Source organism: Epinephelus lanceolatus, chromosome 19 (assembly GCF_041903045.1).
Source record: "Epinephelus lanceolatus isolate andai-2023 chromosome 19, ASM4190304v1, whole genome shotgun sequence".
NCBI classification, from domain to species: domain Eukaryota; kingdom Metazoa; phylum Chordata; class Actinopteri; order Perciformes; family Serranidae; genus Epinephelus; species Epinephelus lanceolatus.
The window spans coordinates 28,349,672-28,373,049 of NC_135752.1; the positions used below are offsets into that span (position 1 = coordinate 28,349,672).

The 23,378-nt window shown below is 39.0% G+C and overlaps 1 protein-coding gene across 2 annotated transcripts in view; it reads left to right on the forward strand.

Annotated features, from left to right (window-relative positions):
* Window positions 1-5,788: 5,788 nt before the first annotated feature.
* Window positions 5,789-23,378, forward strand: part of ghrb (growth hormone receptor b) — a 32,606-nt gene continuing 15,016 nt past the window's right edge. The window contains exons 1-2 of one of the 2 annotated variants that reach the window (XM_033646644.2): window positions 5,789-6,004; window positions 16,751-16,838. In XM_033646644.2, the coding sequence (XP_033502535.1) occupies window positions 16,760-16,838 (79 nt within the window). In that variant the 5' untranslated portion in view covers window positions 5,789-6,004; window positions 16,751-16,759. The remainder of the gene's footprint in view (window positions 6,005-16,750; window positions 16,839-23,378) is intronic. The other variant, XM_033646645.2, reaches the window with a different exon arrangement.

Here is a 23,378-nt window from a genome sequence, read left to right on the forward strand (position 1 = left end):
AATAACATAACTCTAAGTGTATTGCTCTCATTTTCCAGCTGACAACTTTACTATTGTGCTTCACTCTCACCAGTCTAATCAGCATGGTTTTCAGTGAAGCAGACAGCTGCTTTCAGCCTCACTCTGCACTGCTCACCTGCACCAACAGCAGGGGGACAAAGTTAGCAACTAGCTGGTGAACACAGTGGAGACTTAGCAGCTAAATAGCGACATGTTGTTCTCAGGAGTTGAAGGAGACCATATCAGAGCTGAAAGAATGTGAATGTTGGCATCAGATGAACACAAACATGACTCCAATTTAATAATAATGCTCCTCTGTGTCTGCCAGATGTGTAAATTGGCAATTGTTTGCTAGCATACTAGCCAGAACATTACATTATATTACAGTTATTTAGCTGATGCGTTCATCCAAAGCAACTTACAGTAAGTCATACATAAATCACTTAACTGTATATGGTAATAATGTGCCAAAATTATGTAAATTATTTACTGCAGCTTTAATCAAAGTAACCAAACCTTTTATTTTGGATATCACTGACATGTTTTAACGAATAACATGTTATATAAATCAGGCTATGAGTAGTAATATAATAATAATAATAATAATAATAATAATAATAATAATAATAATAATAATAATAATAATAATAATAATAATAATAATAATAATTATTTAAAAAAGAAAAAAAACACCTACAACTAAAGTGTTTGGTTTAAGTGCTACCAAGGGTGAAATTTCTGGCTCAGACTATGAGAAAAAACTCATTTTGAGAAAATGGCCTTTAAAGTTATGAATATTTGTTTAAAAATTCATAGATTTTCAGACAAAAAAAGACACTGGGATAAAAAAATCAATAAATATCACCATAAAACTTCTCCAGTTGATTACTTTTGCAAATGAGACTATCTAATTTAATATGCACTTTTTGCATACCTTTTAAAAACAGAAATCTGAACTTCCACCCTCTACTAGTCTAAAAAAAAGACTTGTTATGGAGGTCAAATACCCCAAAATCTCAAAACTGATCAGTGCATGAAAAGCTGTCATTGATAAAATAAGATATGGATTTAGAAAAATACAGAGAAATGATAAGGCTATCACTTATATATGAGTCATGCAACTCTTATGACTCTATGACATACTCTATGACACACTGTTTCCATAACTGTGGCAAAAGGCTCAGCACCAACCAGACAGACACAGTTAGAGACACAGCTGAACATTTGGCAGCTAAAGAGACAGATATCATCTTCAGAGGTTGGTGAATTGGAAGTGTGAATATTGTACTTACATTCATCAGGCTGTCAGAAACATGACTCCAAATGAATGACACTGACACTGCTGCTCTGTGCCTGCTGGATGTGTAAGATAACCATGTGAGCTTTATCATGTTAGCTGTCAGTGTTGTGCTCACAGGTTGTTTCCACTGCCCCCAAGTGGCCAAACGTAGTTACTGCAGGTTTGAGTCAATAAACAAGCAAAGCAAGTCACATTACACAATACACTCAGAGTAAGTACTGTTTACGCTGTGCGTGTGTGTGTGTGTGTGCTATGCAAAGCATGTGGAGAGTGTGTGGGTGGTCCCAAGAGTCTGTTAAAAAACAAGTTGCTGGCATGTGAGTGTGTGAGACTCACATGCACCTCAGAGTGAGCATGATCTGAAATGTGACTCCACAGGCTGAGACACCCTGCTCTGAAACTGCTGAGGAACATTTCAGTTTACACGTAGACAAACTAAAGGTCACACTGTGCAGCAGAAAGATGTAGCAGCTCAACTTGAAGTACATCTAATAGTAAGTGTAATTAGGTGTCACTGATTCACACAAAGGTCCCATCACTGAGTCCCGACATGACTCATACTCTTCATATGTACATTGTAGTGGACTGATGTAATAAAATTTTAATTTTGCAATGTAAAAAAGTTCATAAATCATTTCCTTTCATTTGTCATGTGGCAATGCATTATAGCATACATTTCAATTTGCAATTTTAACCTGTGAAATTTTGTTTCTTCTTGTGCTGTATTAGACCATTTCATAGCAATAAAATTCATTTCTGAAACACATATTTTGGTATTATTGAATCATTGACGCCTCATAATCTATGGACTTAGTTAAAATTAGAGCGGTGATATCTGAAAGCACTGAGACCTGCTGTTGTAATTTTGCACATTCTCACAAAATCCTCCAAAAATCATCAAAAAAATCTTGAGGCTTACAAAAAAACATTTAAAAAGGAAAGAATAATCATAATAAACATTTAAAAAGACAAAATTAAATCTACATCAATAAAATCAATACTTGGTGGTAAAGTTTCACAGTGAGATTATTTTACTGCATGTACCTGATGGTTACTTTGTAGACTGAAATAAACACATACAACGTGATGCTTGGTTATCTTTTATATTGAAGTGAATTTTACTGCTAATTTTTATCAGTGGTGTATTGATGAGATGGGTGCACTACTAGGTAGATGAGAACACCATAGAGGAGGAAGTGGGCATACTGTCCTTTATACTCCGATGGCTTTTTGGCTGATAGGTGGGTATACTGTCGACAGCCAGAAAAAGAGGTGGGTATACCCTGCACTACACACTGGTTTAATTAGATACGGTTTTGAATGAAAGACTTGTTATTGTAACGCAGTTTGATGGATTTCACTTCCACACTGACTGACTGACAGGCAGTACTGGAATACAACTAAGTACATTTTCTGAAGTAGTCCTACTGTCGCTTACTTAAGAAACATTTTTAGATATTTGTACTTAAATACTTCCATTTCATGCTACTTTTCCACCACAACTGCAGGCCAATAGTGTACATTTTGATCCACTACATTTTAGATTAATTTTATTAATACAACATATAAACCATCAAACAAATTATGATGTATTATTGTGGCTTAATAAACACAGTAATATATACATTAGTTAAAATAAGCCCCACCTTCACCAGTGACATTAAGTTTTTGTGCACTATAATGCATCACTTATTATAATTAAGTGATACAGTATATTTTATTTTGAAATGGGCCATTCTGCACAGTAAGAACTTTTACTTTTGGTACTTTAAGTACATTTGATGCTAATACTTAACTCCACTTTTGGTTCTGATCTGGATCAAACCTTCAGTATGTGTTGTTGAAAACTTCTTCGTAGGATTAGGATACCTTTTTTGATGCAGTAAATCAAGATGATCCTGATCCCAGCAGAAGGCTGGACATAGGGTGGATTTGAGGAAGAAGATGGAATAAAACTTTAGAATTGATCGATACATTTATTTCTGTTTTGCAAAGTAATTAGGCTGCCTAATGTGCCTTTCAGTAGGCCTATACAGTGAATGACACAGTGCATCACATGCCCCATGCTGTTTTACAAAGTGACCCCATGCTGAATATTCTACATGTTGTTTTTTGTTAGCTTACAGTGTGATATGAAGTCCAAATTATGTAAATCTGGTCATCTTGAAAAGTTAGTATCTGGATCAGGGTGATCAAAACAGTGTAGCTTTGAAAAAACACAACACAAAGGCACGATGGATTTCGTGACCCTGGGCCCTGCTGTTCAGCAGTTTCAGATATGAAATTGGATCCGATCTTAAAAATAGATAGTTCAGAAGACAAAAAGGATTCTAAAATCAAATGAGATCATGTTGTCAGATCTTGGTTTTGATCCACACCAAACCTTCAGTTTGTGTTGGTCAAAACATTTTGGAAGGACTGGGGTATCTTTGATCCAAAAATTCAGGAATATCCTGATTCCAGCTGGAACAAAAGGTTGTCATACTTTCAAAGCGGTCATACATAAATACATTTATTTATATTTTGCACATTATTTGTTTAACTTTTATAGAGAAAGTGGGGTACATTTTTAAAATAGTATTTTGTCCCCATTAAATACTCCCCCAAACAGCTGCCAATATTACAAAAAATAATAATTTAAAGTTACAATAATTACCTCTGTTTTGTTCTATTTGATGGCACCTATATTGATAGGCAGCAGTGTGTATGTTGGCAGACTAAGTCTTGAAACCAGGCTGGTGACTTTATTTATATCAGACATCCAGTTCCTCATACCACACATGCAAGGGCTTTCATCAGGGCGCCATGGGCTCAGTTACCATTGTGTTACCTCAGTCAGTAATAGTTAATTGCTTGTTATTGTTGTTTATAATTCTTGATCGACATTGCTGCTACTTACTTGTTTTTATGGACTTTCACTCTATTGTCATTACTATATATAGCCTACTTGTATCCTTCTAGCCCATTGAATGTGAACGTAGTGCTGTAAAAGAGCTTAATGTTCAGTCAGTTTTCCCTGAATGAACAATGGTTTGATAACAGATGTTCATTTAAATGAAAATTTTTGACATCATTATTTTAATTTTGACTTTTAATTTAACACTGGCTATTGTACCTGTTCTTTACACAGCAAGTAGCCTACAATGTAGTAATAATAATAACAATAATACATTTTATTTATAAGGCGCCTTTCATGGCACTCAAGGTCACCGTACAACAATCAAAAAAATAATAAGTAATACAATTAAAAAACATCTAAAATACAACAGAAAAACAGTGCAGAGTTTGCAGCAGAACATTAAAAGACAGAGGAAACATTTACACTCATACGCCTGCCTAAACAGGTAGGTTTTGAGGTGGGACTTGAAAACTAAAATATAGTCAATGTTCCTGATGTCAGGGGGGAGGGAGTTCCAGAGACGAGGTGCACCATGGACCCCATGGTGGACAGACGGGCTGGGGGGACAGTCAGGCTGATGGAGGAGGCAGACCTGAGAGACCAGGTAGGGATATTGATGTGTAGGAGGGCAGAGAGGTATGAGGGAGCGAGGTTATAGATGGCCTTAAATGTATGGAGGAGGATTTTATAGTTAATATGGTGTTTGATGGGAAGCCAGTGGAGTTGATGTAGAACGGGGGTGATGTGACCGATGGATGGTGTTCTGGTGATGATATGGGTAGCAGCGTTCTGGACCAGTTGAAGTTTATGGAGGTGTTTGTGGGGGAGACCAAAGAGAAGGGAATTGCAGTAATCCAGGCGGGAAGTGACCAGAGAGTGAACCAGGATTGCGGCGCTGTTGGGAGTGAGTGAAGGGCGGAGGTGGAAGTAGGTGGACCGGATGGTGTTGTTGATGTTGGTGTGGAATGATAGGGTTGTCTATGGTGAGGGTGAAACTGGGATATTTGATGAGGGTGGACTTTGAGCCAATGAGGTCTACCTCAGTTTTGTCACTATTGAGTTTGAGGAAATTTGAGGAGAACCAGGCTTTAATTTCCTGCAAGCAGGCACAGAGGGAGGAGGGCAGGAGGGTGGAAGTGGGTTTGGAGGAAACGTAGAGCTGGGTGTCATCCGCGTAACAGTGGAAATGGATATTATGTTTACAGAATATCAGGCCAAGTGGGAGGAGGTAAATAATGAATAGGATAGGGCCAAGGACAGAGCCCTGGGGAACACCGAAGGAGAGGGGGGATGGATGGGATGTGTATGATTTCAACTTGTGATAAGTTGATCCATTTAGAGCACTTATTATCCAGACTTGGGTATCTTGAAAAGTTTGTATCTGGGTCAGTGCGATCCAATTCAATGTTGCTTTAAAAAACGGCACAAAAGTAAAATGGATTATCTGATCCTGGGCAGGGATTTCCAAATCCGGATCATCCTGATTCAGACTCACCGACAGATGTCGCCCTCCCCCTGCCTCAGTGACAGGCTGACTGTTACAGCTGTGCTGCAGCTCCTCACACACACACTCACACATAGCCCCAGCCACTGAGGCTGTTTCTTCGACAGCGTCACCACCCCGTAAGAGTCTCGGTTAGACACATTCCCGGTTGGTTTTCAGAGGCTGTCCGCGGACTGTACGGACCTATCGTGGACTTCATCTGTGTGTGAGAGATTTCGATGTTGTTGCTGCTTTATCAAGCAAACCTGAGAGAGCTTTAGGACGCTGGAAGCAGACCGCTGTCCACTTGTTCTCCACAGCGGTGAGTTACTTCTGTCTCTGTGTGTTTGTGTTCACGCAGCTGTGTGTAAACCGACTGTATGTGACAGCCTTTAACATGCCATAGGCTGCTACAGTACAGGCAGCTCATACTTGTTGTTGTCTGTTATTGTGTCACAGCTTTTGTTTTTTTTATCTGCATGTTCCGTCCATGAATCTTGCACAATCTCAGAGAGCACATTGGGAAAACAGGTCAGAGCCCCAACTGGGAAGCAGATCAAAAACAAACTCATGAAGCAGATGATAGTGTGGAGGAAAAGTTAATAATATTTTAAAAAGTAGCTTACCAGGGTTTTAATGTCACAAGTGAAGTCTACAGGTGTTAAAGTGCTGTGACAAGCCTTTTAAAGGGACAGTTCACCCCAAAATCAAAAGTACATACTTGAACTCTTAACCTTAAGTGCTGTTTATCAGTCTACATAGTTGAGGTTTGAGTTGCAGAGTGTTGGAGATATCAGCTGGAGAGATGTCTGCCTTCTCTTGAATATAATAGAACTTGATGGCGCTCGGCTTGTGGTGCTCAAAGCGACAAAAAAAAATTGTTTGAAAAACCCAATGAAAATGTCTCTTTCCAGAAATCATGTCCCAGTTACTCAAGATAACCCACAGACCTTGTTGTGAGCAGTTTCATGTAGGAACTATTTCCGCACAGAAGGAAGTGTGCATCTACTCATGGACAATGTTTCAGCAATATATTACGTCTTAGCAGTAACTAAGTCATATAATGTGTTACCAATAGGATTTCAGGTAATATTATTACATTTACGGTGTCACGTAACACGTTATCAAACAAAATAAACCGCTTATTTTCACATTTCATTCATCCACACGGATCCACACTGCTCCACTTCCGCCACTGCACCACCAGAAAAAAATGCCATCTCAAGGTTATTGTGTTTTGTCATGTCATTATACGTGACATTACAGAAGGGTGCCAGTGATGGGCACATCTGGGTTATGCCATACTGTGTGTTATCATGCTCAATGTGTTGCCATTAATTCACCTGCAACATCTACAACGTATTCCACTCTGTGTCTGTGTCCTACAGCTGCCTGAAAGCAGCGGGGATAAGGAGCTTGTTTTTACATTGTCCCAGTGATTGGCACATCTGGGTGATGTTAGTAGCCTATATGTCGGATCTGTTTCCATTCACATCCCCTACAACTGCAGAGCAACACCGGCACACGTCCTGTTCTTATGCATAACTCTCTCTGGTGCTGTTGCAGCTGACTGGTACACCAGGAACCGGCAGGTGGGTCTTCCAGCTCCAGTGTGTAAATTTGCGCTCGTCATAGCTACTTAATTGCACGGCACTCTGTTTGTTGTGCTAACCTAAATATTTGTTTATTGTGTTTCATATCGTAGGCCTGCAAATATTTATCCATATCTCATAATTATCAGACTTTGATCCTCTGCCTGCCCCTCCCTGTGTCCAAGGCTGTTCATTTATTTAAAACAGTCTAGGCTATTTAATGGTTCTATGTCATCATGCTATTATTAATTTAAGCAGGGGGGTTCAATACAAAGTGGTAACCACTGTATGTGAATGCTTGAATGAGTCAGACCTGCAGCACTGGATTTGAAATGAACTGTAATAAACTGGAGCTTCTGTGCTTTGATTAGCTGCCATGAAACAACATGACCCTCACCCAGTTAAAATGAACATTAGTTCATCTGAGGTCATTTTAGTGAAAGTAACACAAAAGTAGTGAAATAAGTAATGTATTACTCTACACAGAATCATAGTGTAAGTAAGTTATTACTTTCAAATGAAGGTCATGAGTTATATGTAATGAGTACATTGTGAGAGTAACTTCCCTGACACTGCTCATGGACATGTCAGTGCAAGATATAAAGATTTATGGCATCCCTCCCAGTTGAGCTCTAACATCAGCTAGCTAAGGCTGACTTCTCCAACCTCTGCAACTTATGCCAGATCAATCTAGATTGATAAACACCTCTACAGGCAAGAGGGAAAATAGGTCTTTTTGATTTTGGGGTGAACTGTACCTGACAACAATATTCACCTACATTAGGTGCACGAGTACTTTATATGATGTACATTACTACTTTGCAATACCTTGTTCAATATTTTGCAGTACTACTTCTCATTGTTATATCATACAATCTAACACTGATTATCAGGCACAGTCTGCTTTTTCCAACCATTTTAGTTCATTTTTAGTAACTTGTATTAATCTTACTCCTGCTTTTACTCTATGAGGCACTGATTTTTGCTCTTGCTTGTTGAAAACACTTCTGTCTTGGACAGTTTATATGTATACTTTGCCAGATATTTAATATTCTGGCGACATGGTGGTGTATTGTCGCCTCACAGCAAGAGGGTTCCTGGAACCTCAGGGGCCTTTCTGTGAGGAGTTTGCATGTTCTCCTCATGTCAATGCGGGTTTTCTCTGAGTACTCCAGCTTCTTCCCACAGTCCAAAGACATGAAGGTTAATTGGTGACTCTAAATTGAATGTGGGTGTGAATGTGAGTGAATGGTTGTGTCTCTGTAGCCCTTTTTGAATAGGAATTGTGCAAATTTGCAGGAAAGCCCAATCAGTCTTTTTTCAGCATTGGCCGTATAAAAATAAAATCGGGGAGTGCGGCAAAATGCCGCCTACCTACTTTTGTTCATACAGAATGCGCCTTTTTCGGGGCAATGGGGGGCATGAGCAAGTAACAAAACGTGTAGCTCAGCGTGTGACGTAAACAGTGACGTGGAAGGGAAGCCGCGACTGGTCAGTCCTTCTGCGATTCTCTTGTAAGTTGGCCCATCCTTCACCGTCCCAATCACTTTACGTTTAATGGCCTCTTCGTTTGCGAGGACAAGGAGGGCGCGCAATTCCTTGTCTCCCCAGTTGCTCATATTTACAGTGTCTGTCTGGTTTGCGTTTCCCTCTTGCTACTCGCTAATTCCTGCTATCAGCTGTTTATCCACCGCCAGTAGCTCGCACGTCCTGCGTCATCAACAGCTCCTCCCACAAGTCATCAACAGCCCCTCCCGCGGCAGAAGGCCGCCTCATGCTTTTTAAACCAAAAAGGTTCTGTCGATATGACTACCCTATGAGGCGGAAAATTGGGCACCTTGGATCAACTCGCCAATCAGGCTCTGTGTGTCTAAACGCTTGCAGCTTGTCGGCAAAACCGCCAAACATTCACGGAAAATCTGGCAGTGTAAAAGGGGCATAAGTGTCGGCCCTGTGATAGTCTGGTGACCTGTCCAGGGTGTACCCCGCCTCTCGCCCAATGTCAGCTGGGATAAGCTCCAGCCCCTCCGTGACCTCCAATAGGATAAGCAAATGAATAAAGAAATTTAATACTCTGTTGTTTTTAAACTGGGCCCAGTAAGTGATCCTGACCCGGGGAACCCACTGGTTGTTCTGGTTGTGAATGTTAAGGTCTTGTTACTGTACTCAGTGTTACTGTAATTTGAAGCATTCTCTGGCACAAGAATTTCTTTCAGGATGAATAAAGTTCTATTGTATTGAATTAAATTGAATTGAACTGTCCCTTTAAATATTGTTAGGCACTCAAGACTTCATGAAATTAAATTTGGAAGGAGATATTATTTTGTAATTTTAAAGGAAATACTGTTCATTAATAATTACTTTATTTCCTAATGTAGTGTAAGATTTAATCTTTAATCAGATAAGTGTTAAACTGCAAAAGTTGATTAAGAGTGAAGTTCATATAACCATGTTTTATGTTACCAGTTCCTATAAAACTGTTTGTTATGCATCTATGTGTGATAAAACAATGTTATACAAGTTTATGTATTCATAACACAGGGTTATGCATTCACATTGAAGAGCACACATACACCACACTATATTGTTTAATAATAACACACACATACTCTTTAATGTTTGTATTGCATGACACATATTCTAAGCTCACATTGCATGAACGCACAGGGGACTGTATAGAGAAAGTCCCCAAGTTTTATATATTTTTAAAAAATAAAGTGAAACCAAGCTCAAATCTAATGGTGGGAGAATTTGGGGACTTCCAGGCCTAGGTCATGTTTGGGCAAGGGCCCAAGGGGCCTACTACCAATAGATTTGGACCAGATGGGAAAAGGCTAAAAAGAAAAGGATCTGCCACCAATAGGTTTGGGTTTAGGTGGGCAGGATTAAAGGAATTGGGTGGAGATTCTCTCGAATCTTCACCAGCATAAAAGAGAGAACGCAGAGAGTGAAACTTCAGTCGTGCTCCGGAGCCTGACTCAATGAGTTGTATGTGTTGTTGCTTGTGAACACATTAAACTCGATTGCACCTGATTCTACTTGACTCCAGTGTTTCTCTAAGTGTTTGCCAACTGAACCTAAGGTACTAAATCAACATCAGAGGACGATCTGCAGGAGAAGTAGGAGACGAGGTCAGGTGCCATCTGGCCCACTTCCAGGCACCGATTTTCGCTTCTACACTAGATAGATAAATACTTACAACTGAAACAATTAGTCGATTAATCAATTGACCTAATATTAATCAACAACTACTTTAATTATCACTTGTGTAATTTAATAGCAACGTAAGGCGATGTTTAACTCAACTGCATCATGCATTTCATTGCTGTTAGTTACTAGTTACATTGTAGCTAAAAATGTTTCTCCCAAACATTTTGACTTTTAAATTATGATGCATTACAGTAGTGATGCAAAAACATAGGAGTTCAAGAGCCAGATATTTCTCCCAGAAGTTGATAGAGGCCAAACCACAAATGCAGAGTGAGAATTGGGCTTCATTCATTTATTCATTCACGATAAATGTTGGATGTTAATGAATGTTAAAGTTTGGTAAGTAAGCCATCTTTTGCTGCAGTCACAACTTAGTAAGGTGATAATATGTCAGTGCCTTTTTTTTACTTGTTCTTTGTCCCTAAATGGCCAAAAAAAGTCAACTTTTTAGGGCCAACATAACACACTATTTAAATTATGTAGCTTTAATTGACCTTAATTAATGAGGAATGTGCAATGCAAACAAAACATAACAATAAAACTTCAATTTAATCTCTGTCAAACATAGTCAGATCTACAGTAATGCTCTTTGGTGGATGGTGCATACTCACCAAGGGTACATGAGTATGCAAAAAATTCTGCAACAACAGACCTGATTACCTGAGAGGGAGTTCCCCTATCTTCCTGTTTGCACAGAGTGAACCACAGCTAACCTGGTAGAAAAATATGTTCTCACACTTGTTTAGCCTACGTGAGGTTTCTTCTCCAAAACATCAGTTCACATGACACACTAAACACAAGTCGCAAATAACAATGGTATCAGCATGGTATCATCAGATAAGAACATTTTGTACATTATGTGATATTAAAACAGTGGCACGTTCTGTATTTTGTGTCCTCCTGTCAAATTCCTGTGTCACCTTACAGCAGGGTTTCTCAATCTTTATGTCCCATTAGCCCAATTTTAGGTTCCAGAGTTGCCATGACCTTTGAAGTCAACTTATCAGCGACAGTTTCGGGTTGTATTTGAGGAACAAACTCAAAGTGGACAGAATGGGAATACTGTTTTTTAAAGTTCCCCTCTAGGCATTGATTTAATTCCAAAAAAATCCTCTCTGTTCATCAAAATGACACGTTGAGAAGTTTCCTCCATGGAAAAAACAAAACATAATGCCTTAAAATGGCTTAGATGTAACTTTACAGTTTTACCTCACTTAGTATGCACAAATCTATGAATATGCAAAGTAGCATCACCCCTTCTTGGCTTGCCTGCAGCTCGATAGTACCTGCTCTCCTTTGACTCTGCTTATCACATTCCTCTTTTACACAGCCTGTTTAAGGTGGTAAGGAGTTGTTCCACCTTTAAGCTGCCAGTGGAGGTAGTAACAAAGCTGGTTTGAAGTCTGTGTGAAAAATGTGAGCCTGCAGGACAGAATGGGTGTGACGTTTTGGCAGCATGCTACGTGCACGATCCTCCAGTGGGAGATTTAAAAAGCAGCTAGAAGCAGTTAGCAGCTAACTCAAAGAAGAAGAATAGCAACTTAAAATGTCCACAAATTGGTGAGACAATGAGGTTAAAGAGCTCCTTATCTTCTGAGCAGAGAACCAGATCAACAACCGTAAAACATGGACAGGAAATGATGATTATTGCCATGTGATGCCATTGTTGTTGTTTAGAATGTGCTGCCTGATGCGTATGCTATACATCACACCAGTCTAGTGTCTAGTGACGTCCCTTTTATTTCCAGAACATCGGCATGCTATGTTAAATCACACACTGTTTTGGCATTATGCTGACGTTGTTCTGTGTGGAAAAGGATAGCCAGTGTAATGAGGTGTCTTGGTTGTGGCAGTATTGGGGCACACAAACCTCTGCTTGTAAACGGTAATAGATACCATGAGCCTTCCAGCTGCTAATGTGTTGCTAATGGTTAAATAAGCCTTAGTCCTGATCAGCAGCTAATTTGAAGTGGAAATGAAACGTAACTTGCAAACTACTGATGCGTAGCTTCACCTGGCTTCTCCTCTGATACCCCTTGTTTCGCTGTAGTGTATCAGAGAGCTCCACTTCAGAGGCTGACAGGAGTGGTTCCTTAGGCTTGTGACCAATCCACCTTCTGAGACATTGATCATTGGTACACTGCAGCTTTAAGGTGGAAATGCTCAGCCATGGAGTTCACATCTTATTTTGCTCACTATGTCTTGTACCAAATAAAAAACACCTTTAAAGAAAAAAAAAAAAAAAATAAAAAATAAATAAATAAATAAATAAATAAATATATATATATATATATATATATATATATATATATATATATATATATATATATATATATATATATATATATATATAATAAAATAATAGATTAAGTAATAAAAACATTTACATATAAAAAGAAATAGTGACAAAATGTCAGTTAAGCACATTTACAAATTTTACCTCAAGGTGTTCCCAGACTGTCCGCCACAACCTTGAATATGTTCGTAGTTTCTGCTGTGCTCAGCAAGTCGAGTCTGTTAGTGTGTCTTATCAGCGTGAGACATCCCACAGTGTAAACACTTGTCTGTTCTCAGCTGTGTGTAGACCAACAGTGGTGAACAAAGATTAGAAAGAAACAATGTCATGACTACAGCGAGTTTATCTGGGTGAAAGTGAACATTGTCATTGTCACTGTCTAGCAGTGGAGATACATATAATTATGCATTTAACCTCCACTTAATCCAAAATAAATAGTGAAAGATTATGTCATAATAACTGCTTTTAGCATGTTTCATGTGAACATACTGAACCTGAGGAAGAGCCTAAGTGATGGTGGCATTTTAAGGCCCATATACTTATTGGAGGATAGAATAGAAAGCTTTATTGTCATTATATATTGAATATAATGAGATTACGGGTGCTTTAAAAAACAGATAAAACAAGACAACAAGCCAAACATGACATAAACATGAACACAGCTATATAATAGCTTTAATAGCAAATGATAAAATAAATAAAAACATTAAGACAGTGGTGAAAATATCTACAGTGTAAATATTGCACATGATTGTTTGTCACAAAGGTACAAAAAGCAGTCATCAGCAAATATTCTAATCAGCCGGTTTCCAAGTAACCTTCATATTTGGCTATTAAAGATATTTAAAGAATGTTTTACAATTCATTGAATCTTTATGTAACCCTTCATTTTTTCACGTTTCGAATAAGATAAGAAGTTAAAAAGAAAACTTCACTTTAAATCTAAGTATTATTAATTAAGCAAATTACAGATATGACAGAATTATTGTAATCTAGTAAAAATAAGCGTCAACTACAACATGTACTACTTTTAAATGATATTTTAAATGATAAATCTGACTGATACCTGGGGAATCCTAATCATAAACTTACAAAGGGCCCAACGTCTGGATTAAAAAGCTCTTCTTTACATGATGAAAAATAATATGAATCCATAAATCCCTATGTTGTACAGGGACTAGTTAACATGGTCTAAATGAGGCCCAGAATGTCCTGGGGATGGATTTCACATGTGTTGGCAGGAGCCCAGCGCTGTTGGCTGGAGATGGATGTTACGTTCAGAAGAAAAATGTTCTCTCCAGGAAAGATAAACAGTGTGAATACCACGAAGATCGTATGAATAAAACATGCTCGGATTCTGATTTAGTCCTGCTGTTGCTCCCTGCTGTTCATAAGTGTGGTGCACTATGATTCATCACTTTGATTTTCTTTTTCATGTTATGTCATATTACATGTAAAAAGCAATGAAACATTAAAGAGGTCAAACTTTTCTGGAGAAAATGTACGAGTCATTGCTGAAAACTTGCAGTGGAAACATTTGAAATAGTTTTTATTTCCTAATATGGACTTTGTAGGTTTTCATTTTTAAAAAGTGTAGCCGAAGTTGAAGTGCTCAAACAAGTCAAAGTGACAGTCTGAACAGATTTACTAAAAAAGTGGCAGTGAAAATGGAAGTGCCAGTTGTTGAAGTGAGTGAATGAAGTTGAAGGATAGTGTCAGCTGAAGTGAAAGTGCTGAAAGGAGTCCAAATGCTACAATAATGTAAGTATAAATAAAGCCTTTAAAGGAATCAGTATCAGATGAAATGAAAAAAGAAATCTCAAAGAATTGGAGTGCTGAAAAAGAGTTTTAAAGTGTATGAAAGTGGATTAAGCTGAAGTGACAACTGAAGTTTAAGCACTGTGTGAAGTTGCAGTGCAGTTGTAGTAGTTGAAGCGGTGCTGAAAGAAGTTGACAGTGGCAGCTGAACTGTAAACAATAAGTGTCTAATAAAAGGAGTTGAAATGTCAGGTGAAGTGTAATGATGAAAAACTACAAGTGTCAGTTGAAGTTCTGAAAGACGCTAGCGTCAGGAAGTGTAAACGCTGATAGAAAATTTCTGAAAGTACTTGAAGTGGCGATTAAAATGGACTTTCAGTTTAAAGTGTTGTCGAATGAAATTAAAGTGACAGTTTCAGTTAAAGCACTGATGAAGTCAAAGTACAGTATTATTTGAAGTGAAGCTGCTGAAAGGAATTCAAAGTAATAGTTGAAGTGCAAACAAAGTGAATGCAGTTGAAGTGTCAGCTGGCGTATAAAGCCCCTTTGCCACTGGACAAAAGCCACTTACACCCACTAACATTTGGCTTTGTCTTAACTTAAAAAAAAGTTAGTCACCATTTATTCATGGCCCAAGACACACCAACGGTCTTGCCAAAATATCAAGTCACACCTGTATTTATATATGTACACAATAGCTTCTATATCGTGTGTTATCATTCTTATCACGGTATAAGAGAATAAAGATAAGAAAAAATAAGACAGGTAGCTTTCATGATACTGTCTACCGTTTTTTTTTTTTTCTCTTTTCTTTCGGCGGTAGGTCATCTTTGCTGGTGCTTTTGATGTAATTTGCTCCGTACAATAAAGTGATCCCACATTTACGGTTTTCTTTTTTTAAATCATACCATCCCTCACACTGGCTGCCATTAGGGGCTTTAGATGTGTCACACACTTACAATTCCCACGTGCCAATGGTGATAAATAGGTTTCCAGTGAAGGTTTTTTTAAATTAAATTAAATTTAATTAAATTACATTTTTTAGCCAGAGTTTACTTCTTTATTGGGAATGGGTGCACACAACATATTGATACAGTCAGTTAAAAATTCATTAATAACTTTTTGTATTGGCCCAGTCAGATACAAAAAGATAATATTTGGTCATCACAAAATTACAAGGCTCACCATTTGAGAAACACTGATTCCCAGGACAAATGGCTCTGCAGTAGTTACAGCTCATTTATCAACTCGGAAATACAACAGTTGCTAATTTTCTACCCTTTTCTTTGATCCTTTTCACACTATTCAATGATGCACCTCTACAAATCCCATCCGTCTCAAACAGCATTCGAACATCCAAATTAGTCGGCACCAAGTTGTAGTTGCAAGAAGTAACAGTTGTAACATTTTCACTAGCCTCCATGCTGCTTTCTACTGTTTACTAACCTGGGTTAGTAACACACCAGTAAAAAAAATACTTGTCCACAATGGGGCCATGTACATGACTCTGGTAGCAATGGTAAAGGAATCTTAATGTCTACTTTTGGCGAGTTTTCCTGCATTTAAAAACATGTTTATATGCAGCAATTTTGGTGGGAAAACGGTACTTGTCAGAAAAGGGTCCTGAAATAAATTGGTGCCTTTTCAAGTGTAAAAACTGAGAGCAGATATCAGTTAAAGTGTCAGTAATTTAAATGACTTTGATGAAAATCTGAAAGAAACCATTTTAAAGTGACCAAAGCTGTGACTTCACATGTAGAGGTCAAATAAACTACGAGCCTTATGAACTTGAATATCCTAAAGCAGTAGAACAGTAAGTCTTATTCAGCCTAACAGGTTCAATGGGTTTATAAGGCTGTAAGGGTTTTCTTGGGTTCCTGTCCCTAAAGAGTTCAGATTTCAAGTATCAAGCAAAAAGCAGGGAACACAGCTCTTCCAGCTGAACATTACTATATAGGATAACCTGATAGCAGATAAGCTGTTGTGTGTGCAGCAGAGCGAGGTTTACACACTGAAACATGCGGTCATATGATGAAGGCTTTTATCTAAAGCACTTTACACGTCCGTGACTTAATACGGTGTAATCATGGGTGTACCCAGCTTCTCCTCTGAGGAAATTTAAGGAGTGTTTAATGGTGGTGGTGGGCTGGGCCTTCATGGGTTGTGTGGACAGCACTTAGAAAGTAACATTCGCCACATGTTTCCTCCACAGCTCAACGCCATGGCTGCCGCTTTCACCATGCTCTTCTTCTTTCTTCACATCTTCACTGCCTCGGCGCTGGAATCGGCCCCTGAGCAAGGTATGTTTATGAATATTAGTATTTATTTGGTAACATAAACATGTGCTTGCATTAGAAGATGTCAGACAGGTTTTAAACTGTTTATGAGATAATATACAATAACATATTATGTCATGTTGTTTGCAGATTTATGCTTGGCATTTATGATGCATTCTTTGGCATCTGGTGACTCCTGATACACAGATTTTCAATTCTTGTTTATTCATTTGGTTTGGAAACAGAAATTGCTCAACACCATATGGAACTAATTTTTTAGATAAATGTGCTTTGAATGGGCCACAGGATGATTTCAGCCCCCAGAATAATATAAAACATGTACAGTTGCATGGTTACTGCGCTGCTTAGGCATTCAAATGAATATGAAACGTGTTGCACAACAGCGAAGCCCTCAGCACAGAGCCACAGAGAACACCCAGCAGATTTCTAGTGAAGTGGCTTCCCAGGAATTCTGGAGTGCAGAGAGTACTCTACTGCGGAACAATGGGAAGCTGTTTAGTGTGTAGAGGCCCCTCTTTCCACCAAACAGCCCCTCAGTGGCAGTAGAAAGGCTGTGTATTTGCATACACGGGCTCTATTTTGTCCACAGATATAAACTAGGTTTGCATTGACCATTAAAGTCACTCACGGACATCCTGTGCTTTGTCTTGTTACGTAACGCTGTCAGTAGTTAAAACGGAGGTGTGGACGCAGTGTTCCCCTCCACTCCTGCTCCCCTGCTACTTATTTAGCTCTGGTTTTCTATGAACGAGGCTGCCGTGTTGAGGCATGTTTCTCCCCTGTAGCATAATGGGAGTGAAAGCTTTCAACTTGCGGCCAAACTTTTCCTTGAAATCAGTGTTGCCTCAGCTCAGTTTTTTAATGCAGACTTGGTAGTTTTCCAGCTTTAATAGCCTGTAGATTTCTAAATCGCTGCCTTCATCTCAGATTACGTGGAGTGATTTAAACAGGTCTGGTGTTGCTGTGGTGAATGGCTGCTTGCCCAGAAGGAGACAATACTACATGTAACTGGAGAGCATGCATAAATTTAATATGCTCATGATCTCAATCTTTTCTAAGAGAGGTGAAGACAAGGCTAGCTATGCTGGCTGGGTACAAGTTGTTCACTAGCGACGTTAGCTGAATTAATTGTAGAAAACACCAGATAAATGAGGAGTACTTTAGGTGGGGGAAGGAGGGCTTAGTGCTAAAAAATATTGTTTTATCCTTTTTGAAATAAAATGTGCTCAAAATGGTTTCAGCTACCACTCGTTCTTTATTCTGAATGGGCGGCAGCAGGGCAGCAGAATCCAGCGGCTGCAGCTACCAGCTACATCCAATACTTCCAATTAGGGGATGGGTGAAAAAAATGGGCCCTAAAATAATATAACGACATTTCAGGGTGTTTTTGCGCTAACGATATTCTTGACGATATGAGAGGTTCAGTAAAAAAAATTAATCAAAAACGATCTGAGAACGAGTGAGATTCAGATTCTGTATACAATATTAATAGTTCAACAAATGCAAATCTACCACAAATTACACATTTAAACAGCTTCCAAATACAAAAAAATGTCCCCTGGGATCTGTGTATATATATATGTATGTGTGTGTGTGTGTGTGTGTGTGTGTGTGTATATATGTATATGTATGTATATGTATGTGTGTATGTGTGTGTATATATATATATATATATATATATATATATATATATATATATATATATATATATATATAAAAATTAACAGGTGATTTCCTTCTTTCTGCTCTGCCATGTCTCCTCTAATCATCACGCTGTAACCTGTGACAGGCTGTTATGATACCACAACTATCACATGTTCACATATATGTAGTTTTTTGTCGAGCTGTGAGCGTCACATAGGCTTACATTACCAAAGGTTTATGACAAAATCACTTGACGACACCGACTCCCGTGTGCGCACAGCGAGAGAGGAGAGGGAGAGACACTGTGCTGCTGCCAGAGGAGCAGCTGAATGAGTTCCCTCTGAGCTGTAACTCGCTAAAAGAGTCTGAGAAGTCCGGGGCTGTTCATAAAACATTCAGGACGCCACAGTTTATTCCACACTACTGAAGCTGCTTCACTTGTTGGAACCACCACAGAGTCTGTAATTTTGCTTTTAGCCATACTTCTTGTGGGTAACAGTGTGACGTCAATAAGTGAACAAGTCAAAATATCGCGTGTATCACAACAGGAATTTTTCATGATATTAAAAATTATACCGCAATGATATGGCACACCTCTAGTTGCAAGCTACCTAGTCAGTCTTACCACGTAGACCAGTTTGCAGCTCATAGTACAAACTTAATTCAGTCAGGAGAGACTCATTCTGAGAGACAATGGGCCTCATTCACAAACAGTGCGTACGCACAAATCTGTGCTTAAACTGTGCGTACGATCGTTTGACGCACAAATCCAGGATTCATCAATATTTTCTTACCCGAATTTGTTCTTACTCTGCGAACAAATTTAGAACTGCTTCAGACCATGCTTACGCACAAATGAGGAAGGCCGAACTGACTTAGAAAATGCAAACATACCTTTTAAGTACATGCAGAGTCTATAAAACCACATTCATGAAAAAGAGATTTAATTAACATTTTTTAAAATAATTAATTTACTAATATTGGCCAAATGGATTAAATTGCCATGAAATTGATACACTTTCACCCTCATCATTGTGACAATTAAAATATTAACAAAAACATGAACAGAAAAACTATCACTCCATCAGCGTGCAGATGATCTGTAATGCCGACTGCCATATCCTTAAGGCTGTGGCCCGCTGGCCAGGAGGCACCCACGACTCATTTATTTTGCAAAACAGTACAGTGGGAATGCGTTTGGAGGCAGGGGCTGTCAGAAGTGGATGGCTTGTTGGTGAGCATCTTTTGTTCTAGTCTTTTATTTCACTTGTTTTAAGTTAGTATTTTCAGTAAGTCTCTATTCCGTTAATGTTAAAATGTTATATTGTTTGGGTGACTGGGCATATGGCCTTAAAACATGGCTGATGACACCATACGCAAACCCTGAAACCCCTCAAGAGGTGCGCTATAATAACATACATGCCCACGCACGCGCCGTAGAGCACACTTTTGGCGTGCTTAAGGGCCGTTGGATGTGTTTGGATCAGATACGGCCGTTGGCAAACTACTTTATACCCCTGAGAAGGTGTGCAAGATCATCCTGGCATGCTGTGTCCTCCACAATCTTACAATGACCCATGGCATTCCTGTAAGACCCGGCGCCATCGCTTCTAACAAACTGTGAAATTTACTACTTCTCTCCTCGCGTAACTGCTTCCTTCATTCATGAATCAACTCTAGGCAAGTGGTTTCCTTATATGGAGAAATGGGGGCGTGGTAGTATGCTGATTGCAGATTGCGGACACGCGCCTGTCAATTTAGAATGGTTCTGATTTACTAACATATGCACGGTGGTGAGAACAAAATTGGCCGGTACGCACGTGTCATGAATCCGATGGTGATTTTGCGCAAGTACTTTTTTTTTGCGGAGAGTAAGAACATTTCTGCGCAGATATTAGTGAATGAGGCCCATCGATATTTATTTACTTGTGCACATAAGTATGAGAACTGTGAAAAGTCTTTTGCGATTAGACCCCACAGTGATGGTATGGGCTCAAGCATCATCTACAATCAGGCACTGAAAATAATGGACAAAAAACCTGTCCGGTGGCATCTCTGTCACACATTAGAGCAATACAATCTTTTCAGCTTTGACAGCTTTATTAACTTTCCTGAAATTAGTTTTCAAATGTATCAACAGTTTAGCTCCAGGGCCTTTTTCCAGATTAATTCAAAGACAAGACAGTAATAGAGCAACAAAGGAGCAGCGTGAATGGCAGCTGTAAAATACCATATCGTAAATTTACATTTGGACAATCAGCTTTTTCCATAAAGGGCTGTCAGCTCTGGAACACATTACGAAGTGAAATCAAACTGATTACAGATTTAAGATCCTTCACAACAAAGGTCAAATGCTGGTTGAAAGCAAACCAGAGCTGAATGCGCTCAAACCTTTAAGGGCTATTAGTGTAAGTGTCCTGGCGTATTGTGGTATGTCTGTTGTAGTAGATGTATTGGGGGACATGTTGTGATGTTTGTATTGTGGTATATGCACTGTGGTATGTGGATTGTGGTTTGTGTGTTTTATAGTGCCTTCCGTGTTTGTAGTGTCTTTTGGTCGGAGGATGTTTTAAACTGGAATCAGTAACATTGGCTGTTAGAGTGATTTATTTGACTTGATGCATCCAAATTGGCCCAGAATCTGACATGAACTGATCTGAACTGCTGGATCTTTTATCAGGTTTCTACAAAGTGTATTTTGTAGCTTAAGCTTGCTGTATGTAATGCAGGCAATGGGATGTTTAAGCTTGGTGACTGGATGTTACTGAAGTTGTAGAGCCCTCCATGGTCAGGTACCTGAATGCATCAGCGATATATTGTCAGTAGGTCCCTTAGGTCTTCAAAACAGGACATACTGACTGTCCCTGGCTCCAGACTCAAATCAAAAGGTGACCGTGCCTTTGAAGTCGTGGCTCCAACACTATGGATCTCTCTTTCTTTAGGTTTGCAGTCTGCAGTCTCTTTAGAAAATTTTAAAAAACGACCGAAGACCATCTTTTCAAAATGGCCTTTGTCCTAGCCTGAATTGTCTAGCGCTTGTTTCCTGATATGTTTCTATCGGGCGTCAATACTTTCTTTTTCCTTTTGTTCTGTATGTTGCCTTTGTTTTTATTGATTGCATGTTTGACTGTATTTTGTGGAGCACTTCTGTGAAAGGTGCTATATCAAATACATGTTGTTGTTGTTGTTGTTGTTGTTGTTGTTGTTGTTGTTGTTGTAGTAGTAATAATAATTATAGTAATGTCTGTTGAAGCCTCTATCAGTCAACTCAAATGATCCATGACAGGACGTAAGGGACTATTAGAACAAGGGTCACTGAAAATAACTCCCGTCACCTCCCAAATCTATTGGCGCACCAGCTGCCGGAGGTGCTACCTCCACAAATTGAATGGTCCCTGCAGGGGTGAACACGTGTTTCCTCCTCCACACCACCTGAGCACCACTGTTAATATCACTCAGGAATCAGGACATTGGTTCTTGATGTGATTACAAGGCCATACTGTCGCTCTTCACTTTAGGGCATCCACAATCTTTTTTCTCCATCCATGTTTTGCCCACAAGGCTTGTTAGGTTTGTAAAAGGTTCAGTAATCGTTGTTGAGAGCATTGTGGCTCTCAGCCAAGGAGGGAAATGGCTTTTTCTAAATACAGACTATGAGGTATTTCCCCCCTGAGAGTGCACTGATTGATGTCTAAACATGTGACTCTCTAAATAACTGTTTGCCCTGTGTGCTCACAGGAAAGACTTTAATGGCTTCCCACCAACATATTGTGCAGATGTTAATAGACGCTATAATAAGACAAACACACACTATAGACCGTGAGCTGTGTTCCACCTGATAATTCATGGGCTCTGCTGAAGGTTTGAGAGAGTCTGACAAAGGAAATTAATACTAGCTGCTGTTTCCTGCTCCCCTCGAAATCATGGCTGAAGGGAAATGCTTCTGAGCTTATCAAAACAGATTGAGCGAGGATGTTTTGTTTTACACCAAAATAGACTGTGTCAGCAGCACTTGGAGAAAGATCATGCTGTAAACATGTTTACTCCATCGGTTTGCGGCAGTTTGCCTCAGAACGAGGAGTCCATTGTAAATTGATATAATCGTCTTGTATTGTGTGTGTTTTGTGGCTCTGCAGGCTGTGTTCTGAAAGCGCTCGGCATCTACTGCACACATGTTTACTTACACCAGGGGTGAACTCTGTATGGCAGCTATTGAGCAAACACAGCAGCACTTACTTTGACACGCACACAGGCACAAAAATGAAGGCTTGCAAGTTGATCTTGTATGTTGCGGTGCACCTGGTCAGAAATAGGCATCATGGAGCAATACACTTTTCACCTTTTTGTTCTCTTTATATGCCTCCCCCACTCTCACTCTATGCTGGAAGAAGTTTCCAGACCTAATTGTAAATTAAAAAAAGTATTGCATTCAAGGGCAAAAAAATCATATTGCGACGATTTTCACAGATATTGTGTTTGTGATATGAGTCACAGTTTTAGTGAGATTTGGATATTGTACATGGCCATATTGTGATTTTCATAATATTGCAATTAACGTGCAACCTTACTACTGTAACTATAATTACTGCACACATTATATTTTTAGGTTATTTTTATTACTCAAGATACTGTGTTATTTATTAATGAGTACATTACTTATATTTAAGTAGTAATAGATTCAGCATTACTTAGTGGTAAATTAATATTTTTTATTGTCATTTATAGTACTTTGTTTGTTGTTTCATTTTCATGTGCAGTGTTTAAGTGGAGTCATTGTGTTCCCTTGGTTATGAGCTAATTGGTTCCTGCCTGCCCTTGTTTTGTGGGGACAGGTATGAGTGATACACAAGAGACCCTCGTGCTTAACAGTGAAGAGAAGTTGCTGTACCCCGAAGTTGG